This window comes from Helicoverpa armigera, chromosome 20, assembly GCF_030705265.1.
Source record: "Helicoverpa armigera isolate CAAS_96S chromosome 20, ASM3070526v1, whole genome shotgun sequence".
Classification (NCBI taxonomy): domain Eukaryota; kingdom Metazoa; phylum Arthropoda; class Insecta; order Lepidoptera; family Noctuidae; genus Helicoverpa; species Helicoverpa armigera.
In genome coordinates this window covers 3,372,378-3,399,440 of record NC_087139.1, presented here as the reverse complement: position 1 = coordinate 3,399,440, position 27,063 = coordinate 3,372,378, and the positions used below count along the sequence as shown (strand labels likewise).

General features: G+C 36.6%; 3 protein-coding genes across 3 annotated transcripts in view; 1 reads left to right on the top strand and 2 right to left on the bottom strand.

The window, feature by feature from the left end:
• The window catches only part of LOC110377469 (unc-112-related protein), a 38,854-nt gene extending 17,278 nt beyond the window's left edge, over positions 1 to 21,576 (top strand). The window contains exons 2-12 of the mRNA XM_064039667.1: positions 11,909 to 12,142; positions 12,878 to 13,116; positions 14,172 to 14,377; positions 15,331 to 15,544; positions 16,052 to 16,248; positions 16,693 to 16,722; positions 17,328 to 17,466; positions 18,448 to 18,546; positions 19,011 to 19,235; positions 19,701 to 19,937; positions 20,216 to 21,576. Coding sequence (XP_063895737.1) covers positions 12,034 to 12,142; positions 12,878 to 13,116; positions 14,172 to 14,377; positions 15,331 to 15,544; positions 16,052 to 16,248; positions 16,693 to 16,722; positions 17,328 to 17,466; positions 18,448 to 18,546; positions 19,011 to 19,235; positions 19,701 to 19,937; positions 20,216 to 20,416 — 1,896 coding nt within the window. The 5' untranslated portion in view covers positions 11,909 to 12,033 and the 3' untranslated portion in view covers positions 20,417 to 21,576. The remainder of the gene's footprint in view (positions 1 to 11,908; positions 12,143 to 12,877; positions 13,117 to 14,171; positions 14,378 to 15,330; positions 15,545 to 16,051; positions 16,249 to 16,692; positions 16,723 to 17,327; positions 17,467 to 18,447; positions 18,547 to 19,010; positions 19,236 to 19,700; positions 19,938 to 20,215) is intronic.
• LOC110377459 (kelch repeat and BTB domain-containing protein 8) lies at positions 21,572 to 26,955 on the bottom strand. Its single transcript, XM_021336381.3, has 4 exons — positions 26,731 to 26,955; positions 25,520 to 26,529; positions 22,360 to 22,706; positions 21,572 to 22,064 (listed from the first exon to the last, which is right to left on the bottom strand). The coding sequence occupies exons 1-4, from the start codon at positions 26,875 to 26,877 to the stop codon at positions 21,832 to 21,834; spliced, it is 1,737 nt and encodes a 578-aa protein (XP_021192056.3). The 5' UTR covers positions 26,878 to 26,955; the 3' UTR covers positions 21,572 to 21,831.
• Positions 22,728 to 25,405, bottom strand: LOC110377461 (uncharacterized). The gene is made up of 3 exons (XM_049848447.2): positions 24,793 to 25,405; positions 24,434 to 24,637; positions 22,728 to 24,252 (listed from the first exon to the last, which is right to left on the bottom strand). Exons 1-3 carry the CDS (start codon positions 24,889 to 24,891, stop codon positions 23,260 to 23,262), a joined length of 1,296 nt encoding a protein of 431 aa, XP_049704404.2. The 5' UTR covers positions 24,892 to 25,405; the 3' UTR covers positions 22,728 to 23,259.
• Positions 26,956 to 27,063: the final 108 nt, after the last annotated feature.

The following is a 27,063-nucleotide window of genomic DNA, read 5'->3' as shown; positions in this document are numbered from 1 at the left end:
GGCGATGTTTATGTTACCAACTGTTATGGCAGAACGTACACAAACAGGTCGCACCCAGCCAGTGATGTAACTACGGTGATGCTATCTGCAGTTGCTATTTATAAATTGCTCGAAAAATTCATTCTGACTCTAATTTGTAATGTGAGGTAATGAATGATGACATTGACGATAGTTAACGCTCTATTCGCTTTATTGATGTAAATTCAACTACCAAATATGGCGATACACAAAACATTTAAACTGCAGATGGTTCAGTATTAGCTACGTTTGATACCACGGCCTCCAAAGAGAAAGCTGCTTTAGAAATTAATAACAAATATCAATAACTCGATTCCCTTCCAAGTTAAACTGTGACAAACAATCATTAAAAATATAAGTATGATAGTAACGACGTTGATCACATATTCTAAAACCGGTTGATGGCATTGTGTAATTATTAAAACGTTGGAAAACCAGTTGAATACGACCTTCGTTAATTGCATAGGTGAAGAAGATTACTATCGCAATCAAGCTTAATTTTACGCTCAAAATTACTATAGACAGTTCTGTGTGAATGCCAATTCACTAGACTACTAGAGCGATGATCATACTGTGTACCTATTAATTTTCATGAATGTTTAGTCATGTCCACATGATTCGCTTCTACAAATAAAACGTGATGTGGGTCATGGCTCCGTGCAAACCTTGTTTGATTTGTATCCTACATCAGAATTGGCCTTTAATCTTGTTTTTCCTTCACGTATGATATTATCCGATTCATCTGTATATACTTCAGTTTCTGCTTGATTTATTTATTTATCACCTATGTCATGCTTCTTGGTTGTAAACGATACATCTGCCCTTTGCCTGCATAATTTCGCAATACGGTACTGTAAACCATTTGGTTAAATGTTTGCATTGGCGTGTTCTCTGCGAACGGTTATAAAGACTAATAACTCTAGCCGAGATAAGGTTAAGTGGCACAATAGTCGTAAATTGGTATACGTTGTCTTAACGATGAACTGCGGAATCCCCTCTGCTGCGTCCTGTGTAAGCGTATAACCGGCATTCGGATTCGTCATTATTGTTAACCCAATCATTGATAATCGTGGTACGGCCCTCTTTGCATATGACAATAACAATCGATTTATTATACATTCGTTGTTCATTTCAATTCATGCTTCGCTTTCAATGAAATTGTCTTCGGTAATATCGTCGATGACGTATGATTATCGAGATGTGCCATACGGGTCACAGCTCTTAGCATGTTCGTGACTTGGGGTCGTAAAGTTTACATCCCGTAGTAAATGCACAATTACTATGTTGCATGCCACATCAATCTTCTCATGGTGTTTATAGGGGGGCTGAGATCCCATCATTTTATAAAGCACTATACTTTATAAAATCGTTCTTGAACTAGAAATCTCATTAGGTTAACAGCTTACTGAAATTATATTCTCTACTAGGCATGACCTAAGGCGAAGAAACATTTAAGTCCTTATACAGACTAAACCGGAGAGAGTGAACGTCGATAGCAATTATGTTATCCACGTCTTAATTGCCGTTATTTATTTAATTGCAACGATATGTAGCCTCCACTCTGTAACATTTTCTCTGCGATATGTAAGTAATGCATTAAAAGCTCAACACGTATTTCTAAACCTCTGTCTGGCTATATCGGTCAATCGTCGTAAATTACAGTCCATTGACAGACAGAGAGAACATTCAATGCATTACCGAAGTTAAAAGTCACATTTGATTTAGTCTGCGCTTGCATTGCACGCATAATTAATTTGCGCAAGCGCAGGGAATCACAATAGCAGATGTTTGAACAGCTGGTGGCCATATTGGATTTTATATACGTAAATAATGTCAGAGTACTTTGAGAGTGCATGTTATAAGTCATGTGACATGCTCGACACATGTTAAATGCATAATACAAATAAAAGATTAGTAAATATTATGTTAGTAATCTCAGTGGTAGTATTTCAATCATTATTAGAATTCATATCAAGCTTCTATAATGTTGAAGAGGAAACTTCAGTAGTGAGCAAGTGTCCAGTCAGGGGTTAACGACTTGATTGGTCAAGATGGCGATTCGCGAGCGTGCTAAGTGGATGATGACGGCTCGCTAAACCCATTTTAGTAACAGGTCCAATAATTTATTTTGATGTCGCTTCGTAGAAACACATTAGATGAAAGGTGTTACTTAGTGGCTGCTTATTGAATTGAGGAGGATAATATAAGGAATTCGACTTGAGGTCGATGACATAGGTATATCTGGACAAGACAATCCCCTCCTTGTGAAAAAATTGTAGCAGTCTAACGCGTAGATAAGATACATTTTATGAGTACTATCAACTTCATGTTCCACTTTATATCTACTTTGTACTAAGCATTTTATCACCTGTCAAACATTTGCGTAGCCGAGATTTCTTACGCACCAAAATATACGCGCAAATTAGATTTAATTCATATCTATAGTTCATCGAACTATGTGGTGTATTTTTTGGATGGTCGATTGTTGAAAGCTTTTAAGCCAATTTGGATGGTTTTTAAGATCGACACTTCAAATTATTTAGCCAGCGTTCGCTAATGACGGAGCCGGAATCTGAAGGCGCAGTAATTGTTCCAGTATTGTTAATTGCTGTTCTCCACCGACGGTATCTAATTCGTGTCATGGTACGGCCTGCTCAGACACGTTAATGGGGATATTTATTGAGTGAAACACGGTTACCGGTAGCCACTGAACTGCAGCGAACTACAAATAATGATAGGGTATCACACTGACAGATTGTTTCTAGTCCCAAGCGTTCTGCACCGTTTTGCTATCAGTTTTTCTTACCCGTATTTATCAACGTACACCAGAGTGTCCTAACCCGTTTTCGCTATTTATAACGTCGGTTAAGTGGTGCATTTAACCTATTAAAATTCATAGCATTTGAATTTTATCTTCATACTTTGCATTTTGATTTCGATTCAAGTAATTGTTGTGTAATTTGTCGCCTGTTTGACGGCATTAGGTTCTAACAAAAGTTGTGCTGATGGCTCAACAAACGTGTGGTTGGTTAATGGGTTCGCTTTATGCAACTGCATCACAATACTGTTTCACAATTTACTAATAGTAATGATGACTATTCATCTAAAGTACCACTTTCACTAGTCACCCACTAGTTTTTCTGGAGTGGGCGATAGGGAAAGCAATATGCTAATCAGACTCATCTGGATGACACTTCAATAGAACATTCTAGATACGTTAATAGTCCCAATAAATCGCTTAATAAAACTGTTAACACTGTTTTATTTCTGTTTACAGGTAAAGGTGAGCATTCGAGAACTAGTTTCTTATCGTAAGTTTGTATCGAAGGTAAGCGCAGTCACATTTTGGTGGAACATTAATCGTTTAACTCATTGGCGTGATAACACAGCCGGTTGGTTTCCATGCTCTAATTGACGTTGTAAACAATACCAAATTAATTTGGTATTGGAGCGAATGAAGCTGATTAAAATAACATAAAAGACCTGAAGATCTTATCGCTGGTATCGCGGTAGTTTATCAGAACTTTACTGGAAAGGAATAAGTAAAAGGGAAAGTAAGGCCAGTGTTACAATAACAAGGCAATTTTCTCAGTTCATGCGTGAAATATCGCGTCCGACACGCCGAACTGTGCCGACGTGATACACGTTCCCTATCTCATTAAGTAATCATCGACTTTCTGAAAACTTTCAGTATGTTGTTCGACATATTTCTCAACAACAGTATCGACTCTTAACTTTATCATATCAATTGCCCTCTTGAACCACTTTAACACAAAAGAAAGCTTTAAGGCATCGATTGCTTCCGCGTCCCACGCAATTTAAATTGCGTTTAATATAATCTGCCTACGCCGAATATTTTCATATCGGAGCAACATTTCTAAATCATATAAAGTTATTGCAGGTCGTAGGTCTGTGTTTTTGGCGATCTCGATTAGGGCTCTAATAAATGTCATTCTTTGTTTAAGCTGATGTCTAAAAGTGACTTGAGGTTGGTTTGTTTGTTGCAACATCAGTGATGAAGTAAGTGATTATGTCATCTGTCGCTTCCTACTATTCATAGTAAATAGTATGTTTATGAATGTTAAAATTGGCACGTACTGTGTTGAGCTAAATACAACTTTATTGCGGAAGAACTTGACTAATAATGCAATGTCTATGGATAAGCTACTGCAACAACCACATTTCCGATTTTAAAACAGAACAAATCATGAGTAATGCTTTGATTTACAATCGCCCTTGACAATGAGCCATACTTCCTACTCTTGCACGAGTAACGTTATCAACGTTAAATAAAACTCTGAACTAGAAACAGCTACAAGTAGAAAACACTCGGTGCTCATGATTTCTTTTAACGCCAAACCAGTTAACTGCATTGTCTAATCTACCGGTCCAGTTTCAATGAAAAACTAGCACGACCGGCGGTGGCTTGTCAATGGAAATCATTTTATCAATGAACTGACGCACACGGCCCTTTGATTTCTAATACCATGTGGGCGTAAAATTAATACCACCTCTTCGGCCTTAGTAAATTCGTAATCATTATAGCGTCATTAATCAAATTGCAGTTCTGCTACGTTAATGGTATTTTAAATATCATGTTTGGACATCATTACCATTTTGATGTCTGCATGTCATGTCAATCTAGCGTTATGCTATGTTTTTAGTTTACATGTAAAATGTGAGTGGTCACGCAAGCTTGTTCAGATTATTCCTTATAAGATGAGTGAGTGGATTTGTTATGCGGGTGTCGTTTCGCTAACGGTGCGTCTCCACGTGTCCCATTGTTTCCCGACTTCTCGTGGTTTCGTAATTTACTGTTGCGTGTCACGCTTTCTTCCAACTCTGTCATTAAACAATCATGTTTGTTTACGCGTGAATTTATTTACTCGTTTTGTCCCGAATCTCTTTTGTCATCTTATCTAAACATTTTTGATAGAGCACGCATATGATTGCTGTTGGCTATTTTAATAGTTATAAATATAGCTGCATTATCTCGAAATTTTGCGTGTGCGTCTAATTGAAGTCAGCGTGGGACGAAATTGTCAACGTTAAGTCACTTTGAAAACAGGTCAATTTAACCCATTAAACTGAATCGATTACGATCTGAGTGTAGATGCCTGTATGTACGATGTTATAACTGTCGTGGAGACCGGTAACTACTGCAACCTTCGCTGGGAACGTTAAGACCAACACCGGACATTCGGTCTTGAAGCCCGAGCTATAAAATCCCTAATTTATTACGACCATTTCAGGTAAGTAGTGCGATTGTACGTTCGTATCTACAGATATGGATTCAAGCTCCTAGAAAATAAGAACTTTTTTCACATGCAGTTGTATGAATAGTACATATTTATCGATAAATAAAGTATATTTATGTTGTGATTCAGATTCCACTTCAATTGTATTGTGGTTTACTGATGTCGCTTTTAGACTTGTCGTTTATTTCTTTTTACCTATCTCGATCGTAAGCTCAGCGTTGGCTCGCCTACTTCGCTGTTTTTGTTCAAGTTGTTGACATTGCCATTCAGACCGTTTCAATACGGTCTCTTATAGATTCTACAAGGTCTTATATTTAATCACCGCATTTATATTTACCGTGATTGGTTTAATCTTCGCTAATTACAACTATTAATGTTAAGATTTCTAGTAGTATAAAGTCACCGTAAACATAATTCTTGAAATAAACGTTAATACTGCTATACGCAGCGACCATCGCCAATGAGACCACCATTAGAATCTAAATGGATTTGTCCGTTAGATTGGCAAATTAGTCTTGGGACATGCACTTCGTTGCGTTTACATAGATTAGAAAACGAGGAAAACAACATACCACCTTAAAAGGCAAACGAGTTTATTTAAAACCATTAGCAATGAATCGAACAATTGTAAAGTCATTGAATCAACGTTTGCTAAGGGCGATCAAGCTTATCTTTAAGCAACAATGACTAATGCTACTGATTATTATATGGAAACTATTCTGAGCGTGCATCCATTAACCATAGAAGTAACTGACGCCAACATAGTTGCTAAGAGCTCATTACGTCAATTGTAATAACAACTAACGTCAGTGTAATGCACCAAGATTATAACATTAAGTATCATTTCATCCTCTGTTGCTGTCATAACCGCAAACAGGTTTCCACCTAATAAGAGCCTTCCTTTGTAAGAGATATTGCAAGATACTTCATTACTGCAGTGAAAATAAATTACGTTTGAAATGTCTGTAGCTCATGGTGAACACCAAACACCCACAAGATTGTCCATTTCATCAATCAATCAGAAACTAGTGGTTAACATCGGTATTCAATTGTACTCGCATCTTTTATCCACGGGATCTTTCCTTTAATTATCCTTGAATTTTAATTAAAGGGCCGATGGCTCTTCTCCGCTCGTTTGATTAATTGCTCGGGTTCAATTTAGTCCATCGAACGAACGGTTTCTTTCGTATGCCGTTGGCATCAAATTTCAGACTGAGTATTCAATTTACTGGTTAGTAATATGACAAGTGTTTTTGTTTTCTTAGTACCTGGGTAAACTTTACCCTGTGATTGCTACACAATGATCAGGTGCTGTAACACCGCCTCCGCGACGGAAGCGGTGGGCGGCGACCGGGGCGTGCGCCTACGCCGCCGCGGCTCCGATTATGTCACCTATACCTTCTCATCATATAAGGACAGCTGTGCGGAATCTTACGAGAACTCATTATAGTAACACACGTGTAATTATCATTTTATCACTCTTTAGTTCCTCGTTCTTCAAATTCTTCATTCTAAGAAAGACATTTAACGTCTCGTTAGGGTTATTTACGTTTTAAGTCGCAGTCCGTTAACATAATGCGTTCCACGAATAGCCCAAAATATTTTTAATGGCCGTTAATGTGATCCCGGTCCCAGTTTTGAATGATTCACTGCGTAATAATCGTTAAATTAAATCTCGTACTTCTACACCTGACAACTGAATACGGCACGTGTTCACCATGGGGAAATAAGTACGAAAAACTATTTATATTCGTCAAGCAAATGGATGGGCGCTTCATCCATTAAGCAACAGTAGCGGTGTATAGTAAACAACATTATACACAACTTCGGACTCATAACAAGCTTTTGATATTATCAATCGGAACTCTTTCGGCCAAGAAATATGGTTTAAAGTGAAAACCATCTTAGAAAATATAAGCTGTTTTATTCGTAAGCTGTTTACGGTTACTGCCATAATCTCAAAGCGGATCTCTGTATGCCTTGTGTAAGCCCGGACTGTAGATCATAAGGTGTACCGCAAGGAGTGTCCTCGGGACCTTTACTGATGGAACCGTCTTGACTAGGATATATCTTGTAGTCTCAACGGATTTATGAGCGTCGTGCGTCTATCTTGTTTTCTTTAGGAACTGAATCTCCATACAACTCGTTTAAAACTACAAAGACGATGTTTACTAAAGTGACTGTTTATGAAAACAACTACATACATGTTTTTATTAAAACCAACAACTTTCTACTAACGCCGTTGAGGTTCTCTAATATCCAAAGCTAATTGATTTGGCAAACACCCTGTCACATTTAAATTGGTAAACCAACGTAAATCATTCAATATAAACAAAACGTAGTTCATCTGCGCGTGAGCTCGTGTTAGCTCCTTATTTGTTTTACGAGACACCAAGATTTATTTACTATAAGTAAAGATACCGGTTGGTTTTAATTACTCTGCCTGGAGAATGTTTATTCTAGTTGCTGTTTTGTGTAAACTTAAGCTACTCGCTAAGTCGTGGTTAAACTTCGTAAGTTTGTACGTGATGTTACTTCAGAGTGGATAACATCAGCGTAATATAGCATTTTGCGGTTTTATCATGCTTGTATGTTCATCCACTGACCTAGTTTCATTGGGTGCACAAACTTCCTGTAGGCTAAGCTCGGACGTAATTGTAAATGGTTCAACCTACACATGTTTATACCGTAAATATTCATTCGCAACTACTTATTCAATTGAATATAACTAGATGATGACATTTTTGCTGTAACGTTTTCAGGCTGCTTGTTAATTTTTATACAATGTAAGTCTGTACTTACCAGATCGATGATAAACCTGATTATTATGCCATCCTCAAGCATACTGTCATAAATTCGCAACAGTGCATCCATTAATAATGTTTGCTATATCGCACAAAGGCATCAAGGAATTTAGCAAGCCACTCGACCGTAGTATGAGACAGATAAAATTGGCGAGACGTCCCACATTCATAATTTATAATTTAGTAGAATTGATCGTTCCAGTTTCTGGATCGCATTAGCCTATTTATTAAATTAACATTGTATTCAATGCAGCATGTACTTTATTATCTTCGCAAAGATTGAAGTGGAGTATAGAAACTTTAGGACAGTTTCTATTCAAAGGCAATCGCGTTTATTGAGCCATATAAATAAAGTGAGGTGAACAATTTTTACTACATTATCATTAGGCTTATCTCTCGCTTTAACACCTATCTAATGTATTTTAACAACGTGTTACCATCAAATGCTTCCAGTTGATGCTTTTTATCACTCCGTTCATATTACATTTATGATAGTATGTATATCTTGGAGCATTAGTTTCAAGTTTTTAACTCGTCTGTATTTGTCACTTTTTAAACTTATCCTATCTTCTACACATATTACATTACACGTGTTTATATTTATTTTGGTTACTGAATTACTTTTACTTGGATTGCTTTCGCCATGTTGGTGTTATTCAATATTATCTTATCTCGTTTCTTGGTACGTGTGGTGCACACGTTAATATTTTGTTACGCTGCGCTGTCAACACATTATACTGTCGAGACGGCGGCGCAGAAACTGTCTGCCACTAGAAATAAACTATCTTGTCCCACATTGCTGTCGATAACGCTCAGAATAACTAACCAATTAGTAGGGGAAGCTTACGAAACAATGTTGTCATAAAGAACTCAGTTAAATATTACAAAGATACAAAGACGCGGGTTGTTTGTGTGAACAGTTGTCTTGCCACATACATTCAACTTATGTTTTTATTCATTCCAACATTTATTCGTTTCTTCTACTTGGATGTAAAAAAGTAGTACATACCTATCGAACGTGCGAAATCTCTTTTAGACTTTAGTATCCTGTTATCCGTTCTTAGAACACATTTTCTTATTGATGCATTAAAAAAATCGATTTACAGTCTTCATACGCATTTAGATCTATATCGAGTAAGGTGGTATACTATAAAAGTATGGTATCGGCGCCTCAACATTGGCCACAATCGTCCTTATAAGGTGCAACGCGAGTTACCGCAGGAATAATTAATTGATCTTAAAGATCCTTGAGCATGAATACGATTAACTAAGTGATCGTTAAAATATTTTGAAATAATTACAAGATATCTTAACTATCTCATTTAACCGTTTCACCTTGTGCATTTGGTTATCGGCCAGGCTTATCTTCTCGTGAATTATCTCAAATTATAAACATTGCATTGGAATTGCAAATACGTTATCAGAATCTAGTTGGTTTAGTACTTGCGCACATCCTCCTTATTTGAGTACGGTTTCATGCTTAACACTTACTGTTTTGGATACGACAACATTTTAGCCGCGCTTCTTCACGTTAGGAAACATGTTGCCAACAAAGGAATTTTAGAATCCCAAAGTATTTCTTGTGCAAGAAATCACGCTACGTGCTCGGGGTGGTAAAATGGCGAAAGCGGTGGATGCCAAACGCGTCTATCCAACTTATCCGCGAACAAATATGGTCATAGACTCGGCAGGAGTCGAACCTGCTATCTATGTGCATTGTTACCAGTAATGTGTTTACACACCGATAATGATGAAGGATGTATAAGTTGATGCTATGCGATGAATAATACATAAATTAAAATTCTAATTGGAATCGAACCCGCTGTATCGATGTCTTATAAACATGAGATGATAATGTGAATATTTTTCTAGGAATACAAAAACTGCTGTTCTTGATCCAACGGTATTTATAACAAAAACTCCGACACAAATAAGCAAGTAGTTGCTGACTGCAACGTTTTACTTCGCAGATGCACATTTTGACATTATGACTCATGCACTCTGTAGGGTTATGCGGGCCAATACTATAGCAACTTAACTCATACAATTTAATGATCGATGGGGTGACGTCATCCACACTGGCTCATTATAGAAAAACGTGAATACCATCTGTCACGTTTTCCGATTAATACAATATAACAGTGAATCAGTTTCCCTGTACCATAGTCCATAGTCTCAACACCTTTATACGGTATGCCTCATACTTGTCTGCCTCTGAATATCGTTTTTTAAAATTTGAAATCATTGACCTCCTTCACCGACCTCACAATTGTCTTTTCATTTTACAACTTTTGTCTGCATTTGGAGTTCATATTTATTGAGTCTGACGGCATGTCTGCATTGTGAACCTTGACACAAACTGTCCAATATTTCCAATTCGCCCTCGTCATGCTCTCAGTCTTATTTATAGTGACTGCAACACAATTCGTGATGTTTATAAATAAACTGTTCTAGATAGTGAGCAGTTGATGCATGTGCTTTGAAATAAAAACAATGCAACAGTCACAATAGGCCGCGGTCATAAATGGCCTCACATGTTACGAGTGACAGTAAAAGTGGTCATTATATAGCTATGAACGCATTCTAATCGTTGGGAATTTGATGGGTTGAGAGTTCGTTGTAGGTCGTAATGTTTTTATACTTCTCATGGAGCTCATACCCTCTTCTAAACTATTAAGTTCTGTGACTCTTTAATTGATAAATTATATTCCAATCCTCAGTATGCGGTTTACATCGTCATTCGTTTATTAGTCTCTTAGCTATTCTGATACTTGCATTCCTACTCGTAGATAATAAACAAATGCAGCGTTTGGAATCCCAATTCAGTTTACTGCTTGTGGATCTACGGATTTATTTATTGTCATGCTTCACGATCGTGTAACACTGCAGGCAAAACATTTACCTTATCACCTACCTACCTACTTACATAGGGACGTTTTTGTGATCCAATTCATCGTTTAATTTTTCCTGTACCTAAATTGAACGAATGCGATATTAAAACAATAATATTTTGACATACACTCAATTCCAAACAGCCAATGACCTCCCAATCACAGCGCACCTTAAAGTGTAATAATTTAAAAAGTTTTTCTAGCTACGAATGACTCATACAATTAGATGTTATAGTTTGTTCGTCTATCGAACCAGCTTACGTGACTCACGGTTCAACGGAAGCGAAACAAAATCTCCACGACAGCGAAAACCAGTATGCGTGTACCTCCCCTGCACTTACATCTTGGGGTTCAAGAAGCTCTACAATGTTTTACAGTTCATCCGCTCCTAAAGCAATGACGTCATCACTTATAGTTTTTTTCTCGTCGATGAGTTCGTTCGCCAGATGATGAAGATCCCCTTTTATTTTTATTTCACCTCTAATGATAGCCATGTGTAATTTGAGTTCGCTTCCAATTCATTCATTACTTTTCTTACGTTCAATTACAAATGCATGTATTCGTCTGTTCTCATTCTCTAGTGTACGCTTAATTATCTTTACCGCTATTTCGAAGTTTTCTCCGAGTTTTATTTTATGGCAAGCAACACGGTATTCGTGTTGTATGAAGAAACTAAACATTTTATTTAAGTACTCGCTAACTCACACTTGAAGCCATTTACGTATACATTTACATGATGTGTACCTGTTATAATGAAGAGCGTAAAGATCTTACAAGATCATCGTTAAGGATTTTGTCTGCAATTCAGTAAACGTTTATTTGCAATTATGCTTATTGAAAGTCGTAAATGCGACTCACCTATTAATAAAATACTTCCACTAATGAACGCTTAACTGTAATTTCTGAACATAAAATAATATTTAATTTCCTCTTGCAGATTTCAAAAAGGACTGGTCTGACCACGCTCTTTGGTGGCCTACACGTAATAAGTGGCTGTCCCGACCGAAACACACCCTTGACCAATATGGTGTTCACGCTGACGCTGCTCTCCACTTCACACCTATGCACAAATCCATCAGGATCCAGCTCCCCGACCTCAGATACATTGACTGCAAGATCGACTTCTCTATTGACACCTTCAGCGCCGTTGTACAGCTCTGTAAAAGCCTTGGTAAGTTCGATTCTGTATTACTTGCGTATGTATTTTATATATTTCTTAGTTAAATATATAGGTATAGCTAGGAGACTTCGGTGGGAAGATAACGTTTATGTTAACAACGTAATATGCCAGAAAGATTTCAAGATCTTACGATACATTCAACATTTTACGATACCCAACCATCAATGTCTTGTTTTCCAATTTATTTTTCTCACTACAAAAGATCGTAAAGGTCATATTTACTTTTATAGCAAAACTTTTACGTTTCAACACTTTGTAACGGTTTTCGATTTACGATCGGACTTTTATGCCTTATTCGGCATTACAAGATCTAACCCCGACATCGATGTATTTTATCTCGTCCAAATGTTAATGCTCGTAAAGTCGATCATCTCGTAAAACTTGAATGTTTATACTGAAGTGCCCAAACGATGGAGCTTGTTATAACATTATATTACAACTATTTGATATTGTTGATCATATTTATGGGAGCATTTGCCCCCTGGAGAGTTTAGTGTAGAAAAATAAGCTACCGAATTTGTTATATTAGCTAACGTAGATTCAATTAGTTTCTGCCCTATACATGGCGGCATACATTTATTGAGTGGGTTTAATTGCCACAAGAAACCTTGTATCAATGATATCACAGTCACTAATGATGGCCACTGATACTTATCTCTATTTATTCTTGACCCTTCTAACATCTGAAGTCACTCATGCTCTTATAACAATTGTCATTTCTTGCAGGAATTCGTCACCCAGAAGAACTATCCCTCTGCTATCCCCTTGAGCCATCCCACCTGAAACAAAACTACCAGAACTTGAAAGAGGCTAAACGGATAAAGTCTTCACAGCCACCAGACACGAACACGTTTATCGCCGCGACTAGAGGATCTTCAAATAGTTTGGACAGGACCAATGGGCCATGCCCTGCGACTCCGCCTCCGCCAAGATCGCTCTCCGCTACCCCTGTATCTGGACAACAAGTAAGTTGTTTAAGACAAAGCTAGACATCACTTGGAAACAAAAATAATATAATACTAATCTTGTAGAAAGTATGGTGGCCCTAGCATAGTTCCTTGTGGAAACCATGAGCTTATTTTAGCATTTTCGCATTCCACTGCTTACGTAAACGAACATTTTTGATCTGTTCCAATTCCTGCAAGCAAACAGTTTTCAGTTTCTTTGAAAACGCAACAATAATTGTTCATGTGTTAAGAATCTCGGATTTATGAGCTCATTCATTCGCTTTACATTATTCAGCAGTTATTTTAGTTAGTCATACAAACAAGAATAGTGCAGGAAAATGCATCTGTTTTACATCATATGATGTTTATGTTACATGCATGTTTACACATAAATTATGCCGGTTTTGATCGCTTTTGCCCGTAACTTCTGAGTTGGACATTTACAAAAAGTCGTCGTAAAAACTTATGCAGCTGTTAAAATCTTTTTAGTGTTTTTAACTAAAGAGTGCGTTATGGATTTCAATGATTTAATTTTGCGCATTTCTTTTATGGTCTGAATTTTTGTGCTGTAACATCTGAATTACTAATTACCTCGCTACACTAGCACTCAACAGCCTTGCGAGTAAATTATGCCAAATATTAATTTAAACAAATAAGGTTTTGCTTAAATATTGAGCCTGATTCATTGTGCCCAGGCCATTGACGTCACAGGAAAACTATTGATTTTAGGTAACTAATACTTACTTGCCTCATAGTTTTTATGGTTAAATGTTAGTCATTTACCTAGTATTCCCTTAACCTATTGTTAAATAAAGTAACAATAACGTAGGTGTTGGACAAAGGTGGTTCTGATGAAGTACCTACGGATACGCCTTCCTAGAAGTCCGGGAGTTATGCTCAGAAAAACTAAGATCTTCAGTCTAACTTTTAATTCCCTTTAAGCTAGTCTATAGGCAGCTATATTTTTTGGAAGTTAAATCTACAACTGCTACAACTATGAGAAGCCGCGAAATTAGAACATCTATTTTTCCCAACTATTCCAGTATCTATAAATATTCATTTCCCATTTCCAGAACGGCACACTTCGTCGATACGGCGGTGTATACAGCACACAGAGTGACGGCTCCAGCGATGGGGGGTACTGCGGGACTCCGCCTCGGGCCGCCTCCATGGATGCCCTGGACTCCATAGCCGACTCCCCTCTGGAACCCGACACACAATCCCGAGAGTCTCTGCTATCACCCAAGTCTCTTATGGAAAAAGCTAGAATGAATGTTGGGTAAGTATTTGGTCTTATATGTAAGTACTTAGGTATTCTGCATAATGCTAGGATAGGTACTGTCGACTAAGAAAGTAGTTTTCTAGATTTGATAAAAGAATCTGTAACATTCAATATCGTTAAGGATCATCATTATATTTGAAGCGAAGGGTATATCAACTTCGTTGGTTTATGACGTTCAAATCAAACCGCCACCTAAGCTGATAGGCCATATTTTTGACGAACTTTACTGATACAGAAGGATAATTTTACAAGTGTATTAGAATTTAAGATTTTAACAGCTAGCCAAGCTAATCTCTGTGAGCGGTCTGCACACCTTATTTACACAGGACTAACAATTGTAAACTTATACCTATCTATATGCGTAAGCAATTGTAAATAAGTTATTGGTGTGCCTTGTAAATAAATAAATAAACTGTATAAGACTTCTATTGAACAGCTAATAGAGAATGTTTTGAATGGAAAACCCCACTATTTTACAGCTATTGCCCAATATTAGGATGGTATTCAGGGCACTTAATAAGTGCGAGGCTAAATGATTTGTCATTCTATGCGATGATTGAAATCACTGACGACTATTGGTTTATCCCTAAGATGGTTTTTCCCCGACTGGAATGAATAACGTTGTTCCTGATAGGAATGAATGAACCCTCTAAATAAATAACTTACTTTATTTTACTAACGACGATGATAGAGTTCTCTGTGTACCTACAAAAGAGTTATGTACTGAGATTTAATGTTTCATTCTATTCCATTAGAGGTCATTAATTAATTTGACTTATTTAACTTCTAAAGAATTAGAACAAGATTTTCCAAAATTGATTACTTATCAATAAGTCAAATACTTAGTTCATGTAAATAACTCAACAACATATATACAAACAGGTCAAACTGAGACGAGTATATTTTGAAGGCGGTAAAAAAAAAATCGCTAATCACCGTTTCATCCCCAGCTGGCTGGACTCATCCCTCTCCATCATGGAGCAATACGTTCGCGAATGGAACACCTTACAGCTTCGCTTCAAGTTCTACTCGTTCTTCGACCTGACGGCGCGGGCGCAGGACGCGGCGAGACTCAACCAGTTGTACCAGCAGGCTCGCTGGCAGATACTGATTCAGGAGGTTCAGTGTACTGAGGAAGAAATGCTGCTGTTTGCTGCATTACAGGTAGGTCAAACTTACTGTGTCATCATCATAAGTTTTCCCAATTATGTGGGTGTTGGCTTCCAGTCTAACCGGGTGCAGTTGAGTACCAGTGTACTACATTAAGCGACTATTACACCTGCTCAACCCAGTTACTCTGGCAACCCGATACTAAGTTACCAGTTTTTATCACAATTTGTAAATGACCTTCAAATGACTAGACATGTTGCTAAGTAGGTAACTATTATTTACTTGAAAGGCAAATAAAATAACCACAAAAAATGTCCGCTGTGTTGCCAAAAAACTGTACCAAAAAGTGTCAACAAAAACACTTGCCTTCTGTTGGAGTTGAGACAGGTAGAGGCTACTTTGAGCTTATTGCTACGAATTAGTTCAATAGGAACTCATCGTTTTGGTCACGCCTAGCGTACGTTACTTGACCTACACGAAGGCGTTCGACCTACCTACCTTTTTAACATCTTCGCTCATCTTTATTTCCTCTATATGATAAACCTAAATTATTTTCCACAGCTCCAAATAGAACTGCAAACCCTAGCGGGTGGCAGCGTGGACGCGGCCGATGGTAATGGTCCAACCCAAGCCAGCGCCCCTGAAGATGAGATAGACGCAGCATTGTCAGCGCTTCAGACTCAGCTAGAAGGCGGCCCAGCACCGCATAACGATATCACGCATGTGCCTGAATTGGCCTCTTATCTTAAATATCTTAGGTGAGTTATAATGAAGTTTTTTTAGTTATTTATGCATAGTTACAGAGACAACGGTTGAAAATGAGGTCGCGTTTAGAAAGGGGTCTCGCACCGCTTAAAGAAACTTGCATTTAGTAGGGGGAGATTGGGTCTTGATGATCAAGTTTCAATACACTCTAAGGGAGAAACTAAAATTATATGACGACGTGATTCAAACTTCCTCAGGTTTTTTGGGAGATTAATCTTAGGGCGCGATAACTTAAATTTGATTGATAATGACTTACCATACTTCAATCACACATTAATTCAGTTTCATTTTAATTTGTGTTATATTTTTATCAGTTATACAGACTTATATATTTCTATGTATTTTATATTATTATCCCTGTCTAAACTACTATATTTCATGTCAATTCTAAATATTTACATAATATTGTGTTTCTTCCATCTTCTGCGGGCGTCCAGCAAGTGTAACAACGAATACTGTGCTTTGGCGTAAGATACTTATATTTACCCTGGTTTTCTTATCTAATCGCAAATTATATGTATTGAGTATTACACAAACCTGGCTATTAATATTGTATATTATGTCTATGTATTGTATGTATTTAACATTCTTAATGTATTTGTAATTGTTGATAAACCTAACTATGTATTTAAAAGAAACTCCTACTAAATTACTCCCGTTCTTCCCAGTTGAATAGTACCTAAAACACCAATTTCTTTGTAAGAAAAGCAAGTAATTAGACTTAATTGTTACTGTTGTGTAATATCAATGTGAAAACTGTTGTTTTGTTTCGATGTCACGTTAAATGTTCGTAAGTTGTCACGCTTTAATACCGATGTTAATAAATTCATTTACACCAACGGATCGCTCGATAATTTCGGGCATAGCTATTAGCTCCTACATGACCTAACTTTCATATCTCGTTGAGCGAAATAGAATTTCCTTGACTTGACTTGGTGAGAAAACTGCACCTGTAGTTCAATTTTCGATTTAGCCTTTCAAATCTTAGAAAAATAGCACTAGCAAGAGCACAAAAACATCTGCATACTTCCAAAAATAATTTTAAACATTAAGTAATTTTGTTAACTTTCAGGCCAAAACGCTTTACCCTGAAAGCTTACAAGCGCGGCTGGGTGTCGTGTCGTGACGGCGTACTGCGCATTCATGCGTCGCGTGAGGCGGCCGGGAAAGGAGAATCGCCTTCGTATGCTGTGGAACTTAGAGGGGCTGAGGTAAGGATTAGAAGGATTTCTCAGTATTTATGACTGCAGTTTTCACGTATAAGGAAGTTCAAGAGTTAGCGCTAGATAGGCGTAAATGGAAAGAGCTGCAACTGACATGAGCTGGGCTCTTTAAATTAAAGAAGAAATGACTGTTTTAGTGAAAAATATTTTAATTATCTGCATTTCCTTAGCATGATAGCTATTTTTCCATGTATCGTTCTCGCCAAACTTAATAGTTTCTCGAATCATGCAAGCGACATACGTGAGTGCCCATAATTGTAGTCTGAAGTTATATGCGAGTCGCCAATCAGTTAAGCAAGAACAACAAAGGGAACTTAATTATGCCTCAATATTATTTTCATCCCACCATCTCGGAAAGAGTAGTTTTACCCTTTGATATCTGAGCGCAAAAGCCGTTTTTATCCTCTAGAGCGGCAAAGTGATTTGAATTTAGAACATCGTGTGCAATACTCCATTTGTGACAATCTTGATAAGACTTTTCAAACAAATACATACCTATTAAACAAATAGAATACTGCTTAAATTAATTATTCAATTAATTAAGTAATTTTTATTATTGTTTTTACATAGATTTTCAACCTCGTTTCATTTTTAAACTGAGTTTTCAAATAAATGAACTTTAATAGGTACTTCTTTATAATTTGATACTCGTATGTGCGCGCCATTTTGTTTTTTTGCATTTAGTAATTTCCTCGATGAGGTGGGATGAAAAGTTACGTGTTGCACTCGAGTGCAAAGATTTTTCACCTTGTGCTCTTTTGATTCCCTCGCTATCGCTCAGGATTCTAATTATTGAAACACTCGCTACGCTCGTGTCTCAATTTTAGAATCCTTCGCTTGCTCGGTCATCAAAATTGAGCCCGCGGTTAAAAAGCAACTTTGCACTCTTGTATAACAAATAACTATTTTACCATATTTGTCCTTTCTACGACAGTATTATATATAAATTATAATTTTTTTCACAATTAGGTGACTCCGGACGCCCATCCCGCGTCGGGTCGCTACAGCATCAAGTTGGAAGTGCCTGCCGAAGATGCCATGCACGAGATGTGGCTGAAGTGTGAGAATGTAAGCACTACATAAGCTTTTTTTTAGGTTAATTAATGATTGTTGTAAATTATTTTTATCACTTTTCTTAATCGAAGATTTCATATTTGCAGAATGTAATCTATATATATATAAATGAAACCCGCTTTCCGTTGTCACGACATCGACATAACATGAAAACGGCTTGACCGATTTGGCTGAAAATTAGAGGGAAGGTAACTTAGGCCCGGGAGAAGGTTTTAGGATAGTTTTTGTCACCATCCGGCTACGGGACGGGGGGTAAACCGCGAGCGAAAGCTAGTAACTTCTATATACCTATTAAAAATTAAATTTATTTTTAATTAGTTTACAATATTTTTTGGAGAAAAACGTCAGCTGACCCGTGCGTCAAGCGCTTATTATTTACTCATATAGCGACGTAAAAAAATCCAAATCAAAATCTCACTGATTCTCTACATCACACTCACTCTTTCACTGTTCATCAGGAGGAACAATACGCCGAATGGGTAGCGGCATGCCGTCTCGGCTCCCGCGGGCGTTCCCTCGCAGACGCAGCTTTTGCGAGCGAAGCCGCGGCAGTACGCTCACTGCTGGCACTGCAGCGGCCGCAGCCAGCCGCCGCTCTCAACCAGCACTCGCTGCCTCACCTCGACCATCTGCAGCCCGAGAACTATCTCGCGCCAAGATTCTTGAAGAAACTTAAGAGCAAGGTAAGCTAATTGGCATGAAAAGTGGTTTTTAAAGGTGCGTCTACACGGTGCAAGTAGCTTGCGCATGTTGAGGCACATGAGGTTACATGCATTTTAAAAACGTGCGGATCCAGCAATTCGCGCATGTACCAAAGCAAAATACCCAACCGCGAGCTCTTATCACTTGCTCCAGCTACATGCACTGTGTAGACGCACCCTAATGCACCTATATGTTTTTTGTGTTAACGAAATGAGGAATTTGATATAATTAAACAGTTTTCTCAGAAGTATTATGTATAAACTTTTCAGCTCATAAGAATAATTTAAGACTAGTTTGAGAAGTAACCATCTATTTTAAATTGCATCACCAAATGTCCGAATATTATTTAGTTTAGTTTGTCAATTCGTGTGAAATTTCAGAGTTGAAAAGAAAAACATGATTGTGTACCGATTTTTTCTAACTATATTTTTCTTTCTTTCATCCAGTTCACTCAACGCGTACTCGAAAGTCACGCGAACGTAAAGGACCTACCTTTACTGGAAGCCAAGCTGCAGTACATTAAAACCTGGCAGAACTTACGCGACTACGGACAGACGATGTTCGTGGTACGTTTCATGGGACACAAGCGAGATGAAATCATCAGCATTGCCAATAACAGGATTATGCGACTGGATCCCAACACTGGAGACCATATTAAGACGTGGCGGTTTAGTAATATGAAGGTGAGTGAGCTTATGTGAAACAATTTAATGTGTAATTTCTAATCTGCTGCTGAAAGTCGCCACTTTATGAAACGTCAACCATTTTAAACATCATTCAATCGCGGTACGTAAACACTTCTAAGTAATAGTTAGTGGTGTTTGAGTATTTCGAGATCCTAACTCTTTATATTGTCTAGAGCAAAATAGTGGTTGAATATTCAATAGTTTTATCATTACATCACAATTTTATGTGAAAAGAAAGTAATATTTATTTGCTAACAGAATGTTCCTCTTTCCAGGCCTGGAATGTAAACTGGGAGATAAAACATATGATGGTACAGTTCGAAGAGGGCAACATTATATTCTCAGTACAATCCGCTGACTGCAAAGTTGTTCACGAGTTCATTGGAGGTTACATATTCCTGTCTATGAGGTCCAAGGATGCCAACCAGACCCTCAACGAAGAACTCTTCCATAAGCTTACAGGCGGGTGGACGTAAAAACCTCACCCAATAAGGTTTTAGTGAAGTAGGCCATAAATAACGAAAACTGACAACCCTAAACGGGTACTCCAGAACACTGAATACTAGGCTATAAACTTTCGTAACAAATATATAGTGCAAGTTCAAATAGTGGCAAATAATAATTACATATATATTTTTACTATCCGTACAACACTATGTAATAATTATTTAAAAGTTATGAATGAATGGCCTTGAACATGTGCCTTTTGACGTGCTAAACTCCGATAGAGTGTATGATAGTTGATATTTTTGTACCAAGAGGATGCATTCGTAATATTCAAAACATTTACTTTAGATCTATATGTAGTGCTTCCAATAACTTCGTATGTAGCGATCTTGTAAATGCCAAATACATTTTTGATGCAGAATATTAATAAATAAAATGCTTCCGTACATTAATTAATACATCACTTTATTGTTTTTAATGTTAGCTGTAAGAAACATGCGATGGATATGAGCTTTTAAATATGATAAGTTTAAACTTTAATGTTTAATAAATTGTAGCGTTAGATTGTGTGGAGTGCCATTATTTGACATAATAACACTTTTGATGTGTGACTATGATCCATTTGGTGCTGTATCATTCAACTAGTGTATGTGCCCATACATAACATTGAGTCGCCTTAACATACTATTGTGTACTATCTTTTCATGTCTTAAAGTGTAAAAAATATGAAAAATCTAACATCAATTTGAACAATGAAATATTTTGGTATTTGAAATTGAAATAAGAAAAAAATTGATTACATTTTAAGACTAGAAAAACGAGTATAGAAGATTTATCGTATTTTGTTCTTTATTCATTGTAAATAACATCGGTATTTTAGGCACATAAAATAAGTTATTTTATACCAGTGACAAATTAATTCTAGATTAATATTTTGGCTTCATGTTGTATACCTAATTAATTGCAAAGATTATTTTATTATTGTTGACTACTAGTCTCATTGAGATCGCATATAATGCTGTCATTTTTTTTATTTAATTAAGTATCTTTAAATTAGATTAATATTATCGAGTATTAACATTATCTGCCTTATTTTATTGTGGAGTTCTGTACAAATTGTATGTACTTTAATTAATAATTTTTGAGTATGTTTGTAAATGAATGACGTAATAAATGTAAATGAATAACATTTTTCATTGTTTTATTTAACTTACAATTCCTTGTTTTAAAAATGTAACACTTTTTTAAGCCAGAAAGGCACTTTTTTTGCCCAGGTAGCTGGGTGGCGGAGCACTGGTACTCAGCTGCCTCCATTTATACTGGAAACCAACCCCAATAGTTGTGCAAACGCTAGGCAGAAGTTGAAATACGTAACAATTTTTCGCCATAGCGACATTAACAAAAATTCACACATCACAATTTTTTCTCAAATAGTGTCTTAACACTATCCATACATAGTTAAATATCGTTCATGATAAGCTGACACGTCAGGATTGACAGGCGGTATCGTCATCACGACGGAACACGCCCCAGCTGGGTTCACTCCATACTCTGAACCCGTCAAACTCCAGAGGAATTTAGTGCCATCACGATCACTGGTTAGATTTCGGTACTCTTCAACTGTCATTATGTCTGTTGAGCTGTCGCCTGAGCTGGTTACTGCTAGGAGACGGTTCCCTGTAAGGTTATGAAGAAGAATAAGCTTTGATAATGTAAACAAGTATGAGGTATACAGTATTGTAAAGTTGAAACAAGTTTGTTGTATTGCACACGCTAATCTCACTAATTGTTGATCCGATTTGAAAAAATATGCAACGTTAGATAGCCTTACAGGCTACTTTTTATCATTAGATAGTTAAAATATAAATTACTAAATTTCCTTGGAAGAGACTTTTTTTTATGTAGATACAACAATATTATATTCCTTCAAAATCTTATTCAATTTAACAACTAATCATCGAATATTACTTACCCAAATTACAAATAGCCATAGGAGACTGACTGAAACACGAAACTTGTTCCAAAACCTTATCCACATTCGGTCGAAATCTATACAGATGCGGAAAATAACACTGTGATACATAAATATATCCTTTAAAAGATACTAGAAATTTCGGCGTCATATCTGTTTCAATAACTCGAAGCCATCGGTCGTGGTCTCCGTTATCTTCGTATCTGTATATATGTTTGTGGCCTATCACATAAACTGTGTTCTCGTGGACGCAGGCCGCGGGAGACTGCACTGGATCAGGTAACTTGGCTATTTTTCTGTAAGTCCTCTGTTTTAGATCGTATATGATGGCAGAGTCTGAAATTATCCTGAAATATGTAAAATGTACATAGAATATGTTTACAGAGTTATAATGATTTATCTCGATTGGGTATCATAATATAACCCAAATGTACTTGTAACATCACACTTATTTCGTCAGGCAAATAGTACTGTGGTTCGCGCTTCAAGCGAGTTCGCTGGCAATTTCTGAATGGAGTCCTTTTGGATATCTGTTAAAGTGATGAAATTCCATTGGAATCATCATCTCTAGGATGTAAAAGAATAGCTTTTTTTATAACCGACATATTAATGTGTCACAAATAATGAACTCTTATTAGATTCAAAACTTTTATTGCAACTTACAATTTAAAACTTTGGAAACTTGTTATTTGAAACATTACATATTAAGGACCATTTTTACCAACAAGATAAACACGTTTTTGCAGAATTTTAGTTTTCACGAAATTTTCAACTTCATAATTTCAAGGTTTAAACTACCGATTTTCAATAAACGACTGTCGGTAAAATTGGCCCTTGTAATTGTATAATCACGGGTTGTTCCGATATCCAATGACGTCTAACAAACCAAATCAACTGTTATTAAAAACGTTTGAAATATTTTCGATCTTTTACCTGAATTTGGCCTGTAAAGATACCTTTAAAATATTCTTGTTTTTTTACTGGAACCAAAAACTTAGCGTTGTTTATAAACAGCTGACTTGGTATGTATAACTTATTGCCTAATAGTTGTGACGGATTTTCTTGTTTCTTTGATATTGCTACGAAAGTTAATAATTGTTGAAATTGTTCATACGTCATCCCAAATATAAAATCATTCGGTATCTCTTGAGTGTCCTTCACTTTCTGTTTGTGCCTTTTTATCAAATCATATGTTGCTTGGATTTCGGCAGGAGATAATTTTGTAAGTGTGCAAATTATTTCGTCTTTTGGTACATAAATCTTATCTCTTTTCAACAAATCCTGAACCATTGGCGGTATAATTAATCCTTTAGAAATTTCAAGTTTCCCATTGCTGTTCTGATTGGGAGTAGATAAATACCGGATGTTGGATCTCATAATATTCTGTACTATTTTATTTCGTTCTAATGGACTCTGTATGAATGGAGATATTAATGTTACAGGGGAATCTTGAAAAGCAGGTATAGGGAATCTTTGTCTTATCAAGTCACGTATAAATGGTAAGGGCCACCTTTCTCTGAGGGTGTCTTGTAATGTAGGTACCGGGTGTCCTGGTAAAGGCTTCAGTTTCGGCTTCGGTTTACCAGGTACCTGGGGCGTTGGTGCCGGGATCTCTGGCATATCGGGCACTGGAAGCTCTGGCACTATGGGAATGGCCACATCTGGGATCCCAGGGATGGGAAACCCTGGTAAATTCTCCCCCGGCACACTGGGTTCAGGTATCTCTAGTGGTGATGGATTTTCTTTCCTTTTGGGTCGGACGGGTGTCATATCAATCCCATCGAATTTGTTGACACCTATCTGAGTATGTTCAGGGGGAACTTTGGTACACATGGTGACTTTCCTTATTGCAGCTGACCAATATAAGCTGAACATTTTCTTCATGTTTACGATCTGAAATAGATGTATGAATTAGAAAAGGATATGTTGTTATTTGAAAGTGTATGATTGAAACATCTTTGGCAGTCGCCAGAGAGTCTGACAATCAGTCTTAGCAAGGAGTATCGGGTTGCCCAGGTACCTGAGTTGTGGAGGTCAGATTAGGGTAACGATTTTATATAAATGCTCATTATACCTTATAAAGCAAGTTCCTCTGTAAGTTGATATCAGATGGATCTTTCCTCGAAGTATCCACAGGTACAAGTGCTCTTGGTATGTCGCAAGTAACACAAATATGTCTTGGTCCCAAACTCGTGGGATTACAGCTTTGCTCGGTTTCTACAGATTTTACTGGTAGATTTGAACAGCAATTTGAACAGAAATATTTTTTGCTTGAGACCTGCAAACGTAAGACAAATGTATTAAGAGAATGGATAAAATATTTTATTAATTCTTTTATCAATCAAAAGTAGTGTTAAAATTTTAAGCATTTAATTTAAAGTTAGCAGTGGAAACTCAAAAAGTGATACATACTTATATTTTTAATTGACTTACCTGTTGCTTGCAGGCAGAATAATGAATAATTTTCGAAAAAGTATCAGATGCCCGTCTCAAGAGTAATAAATTCCAGGACAGGATCGCATCACAGGACATTTTATTGACTTGATTTATTTTGTAAGCTATGTAACTTACAATAATTAGATTCAATATAAATTTTAGAAGTACATAGCTGTCTTATTATTATTTCATGATTGAGTTCTAAACTCCATTTATCAGCATTTTGATTGTGTAAACTATGGTTTATTTTGTATAACTATTTTCTTTGTAATGGTTTTACATTATTTACTTAACTGCAAAAACAGATTTTATGTTTTTTTGGAATTCATTTTCTGGCATATGTGACACACCTGTTGACGGATTTGTCAAAGTTTATAGATTTATTTTTTAAAAGGAAATAGCCAGTGTTTGTGCATTAAGTCTTGTCACATTAGTTTACATACCCACATAGGAATACACAAAAAAGGCCAATCATTAAGAGATTAATCACAGTATATCTATAATAACACTGTTAAACATTATATAATTGTGGGTAACCGTCAAGTTAGGGACCAGGATTTAATTAATTTGTATGGTTACCGTAAAGTATGGTATCAGAAATTTTAATCTCAAATAATATCCATTTATAAATAACAAAGACACAAGGGTTAGAATAGCATCAAACTAGCAAAACCTTAGGGCTATATCAGTTTCATTAAGGTGTCTAAATAGTTCAAAAACTTACCTAAACGCACCAACGCCTCCAAGTATATACAATGAGTCCTCAATAACGACAACGCCAGCATGCCTTCGAACAGGCAACTGTACTCCATGTTGAATCCAATCATTTTTATGAATATCATATACTTTCACATCCTTCATAAATATACCTGTCCCTCTCCCATATTCCCCACAAAGTACTACAATCTTTGTAGGGCTCCAAGAGGCTATATTCCACCCCCATAAGTTGGTTTCCGCTACCTCCATCCATTTTTGTAAACCTGGCCCCTTTGTGTACGTAAATAAATAATTTGGTGATTTTTCTGGTGCCTTGTCCTTGTTAGACCACATTGGCACTGCCGCTGTAAACCTCAGTTTACGGTGTATACTTTCCTTAACTAAATTCAGTACTTCAGTGTAAACTTTCAGAGTGTACAATTCACAGAGTATTTGTTTATGCTGTTTTACTGCTGAGAGAGTTAATTCGTAATCAGCTGCTAATTTGTGCAAACAAGCAATTATTTTTTCAGTTAAACTATTTACGTAATCTTTTGTTAGATCTTTCATGGCTTCTAGTTCGTCTTTTGTAATTCTATCCATATCTAAACAGCAGAGTATTATTAATAATGCATCCGCACCCATCTCTTGTTGTTCAATCCATTTCAATCCGAATTTAAAAACTTGTAATTCAGACTCTATGTCTAAGTATGGATGCGATAAATACCAGAATAATTTATTTATATTTGGAACATACTCTGGTTTCATAGATTTAAATGAGAAAAGACCGTAAATTACGGCCGCCTGCTCAAGTTTCACCGATGCAGCATTTTGTGCTATCTCTTTGATTTCCATCCAATTGGACAATGATAATTGCTGCTCTAGACAATAATCTATTTGTTTAGTGAGTTCTGTTATTTGCAGGAAATTAGCAGCGATCGCAAGATCCCCAACAGTGGCTAAGGAATGTTCTGATATATCTATCAGTCCTAATTCCATGTATCTTAGTATAATGTTCATGGAATTGGCATCTACCACCTGGAAATCAATATGAAAAGAATGTATTAGTCGTCTATTTATTATTTTTTGAAGTTTCGAAAGTTACAACTATAGTGAGCAGCTGTGTTTCAGTCAGTTCTTAGCTGTTAGTGGAATTTGTATTAACTTTTTTTTGTTCAAATATAAACTGAATAAATATACTCAGTTATTAATTTTATTAAAATAAATAAACATGCTTACGTCCATGGAGATTTCGTGCTGTTCATTTTCAACATAATTCCCGCCAAACATCGCTCGAAAATAATCACTGTGTTCACTTAACATGTCTTTTTTTACTTTAAACATTTGACCATCGATTACTAAGGATACTTCTTGCTTATTTTCCATTTTCAAAACTTTGTTAAAAAGCGAAAACTTGAACACGAGAAATCGCGAAAAGAAAACAAATATTTTTTAATATTTGACAATGACGGGCAAAACAACAAACAACTGACAAAAGTGACAACTTATGTATCACAGACAGATTATATCACTATTTGGAGGAATTATGATACATGATGATTGATAGCAAAG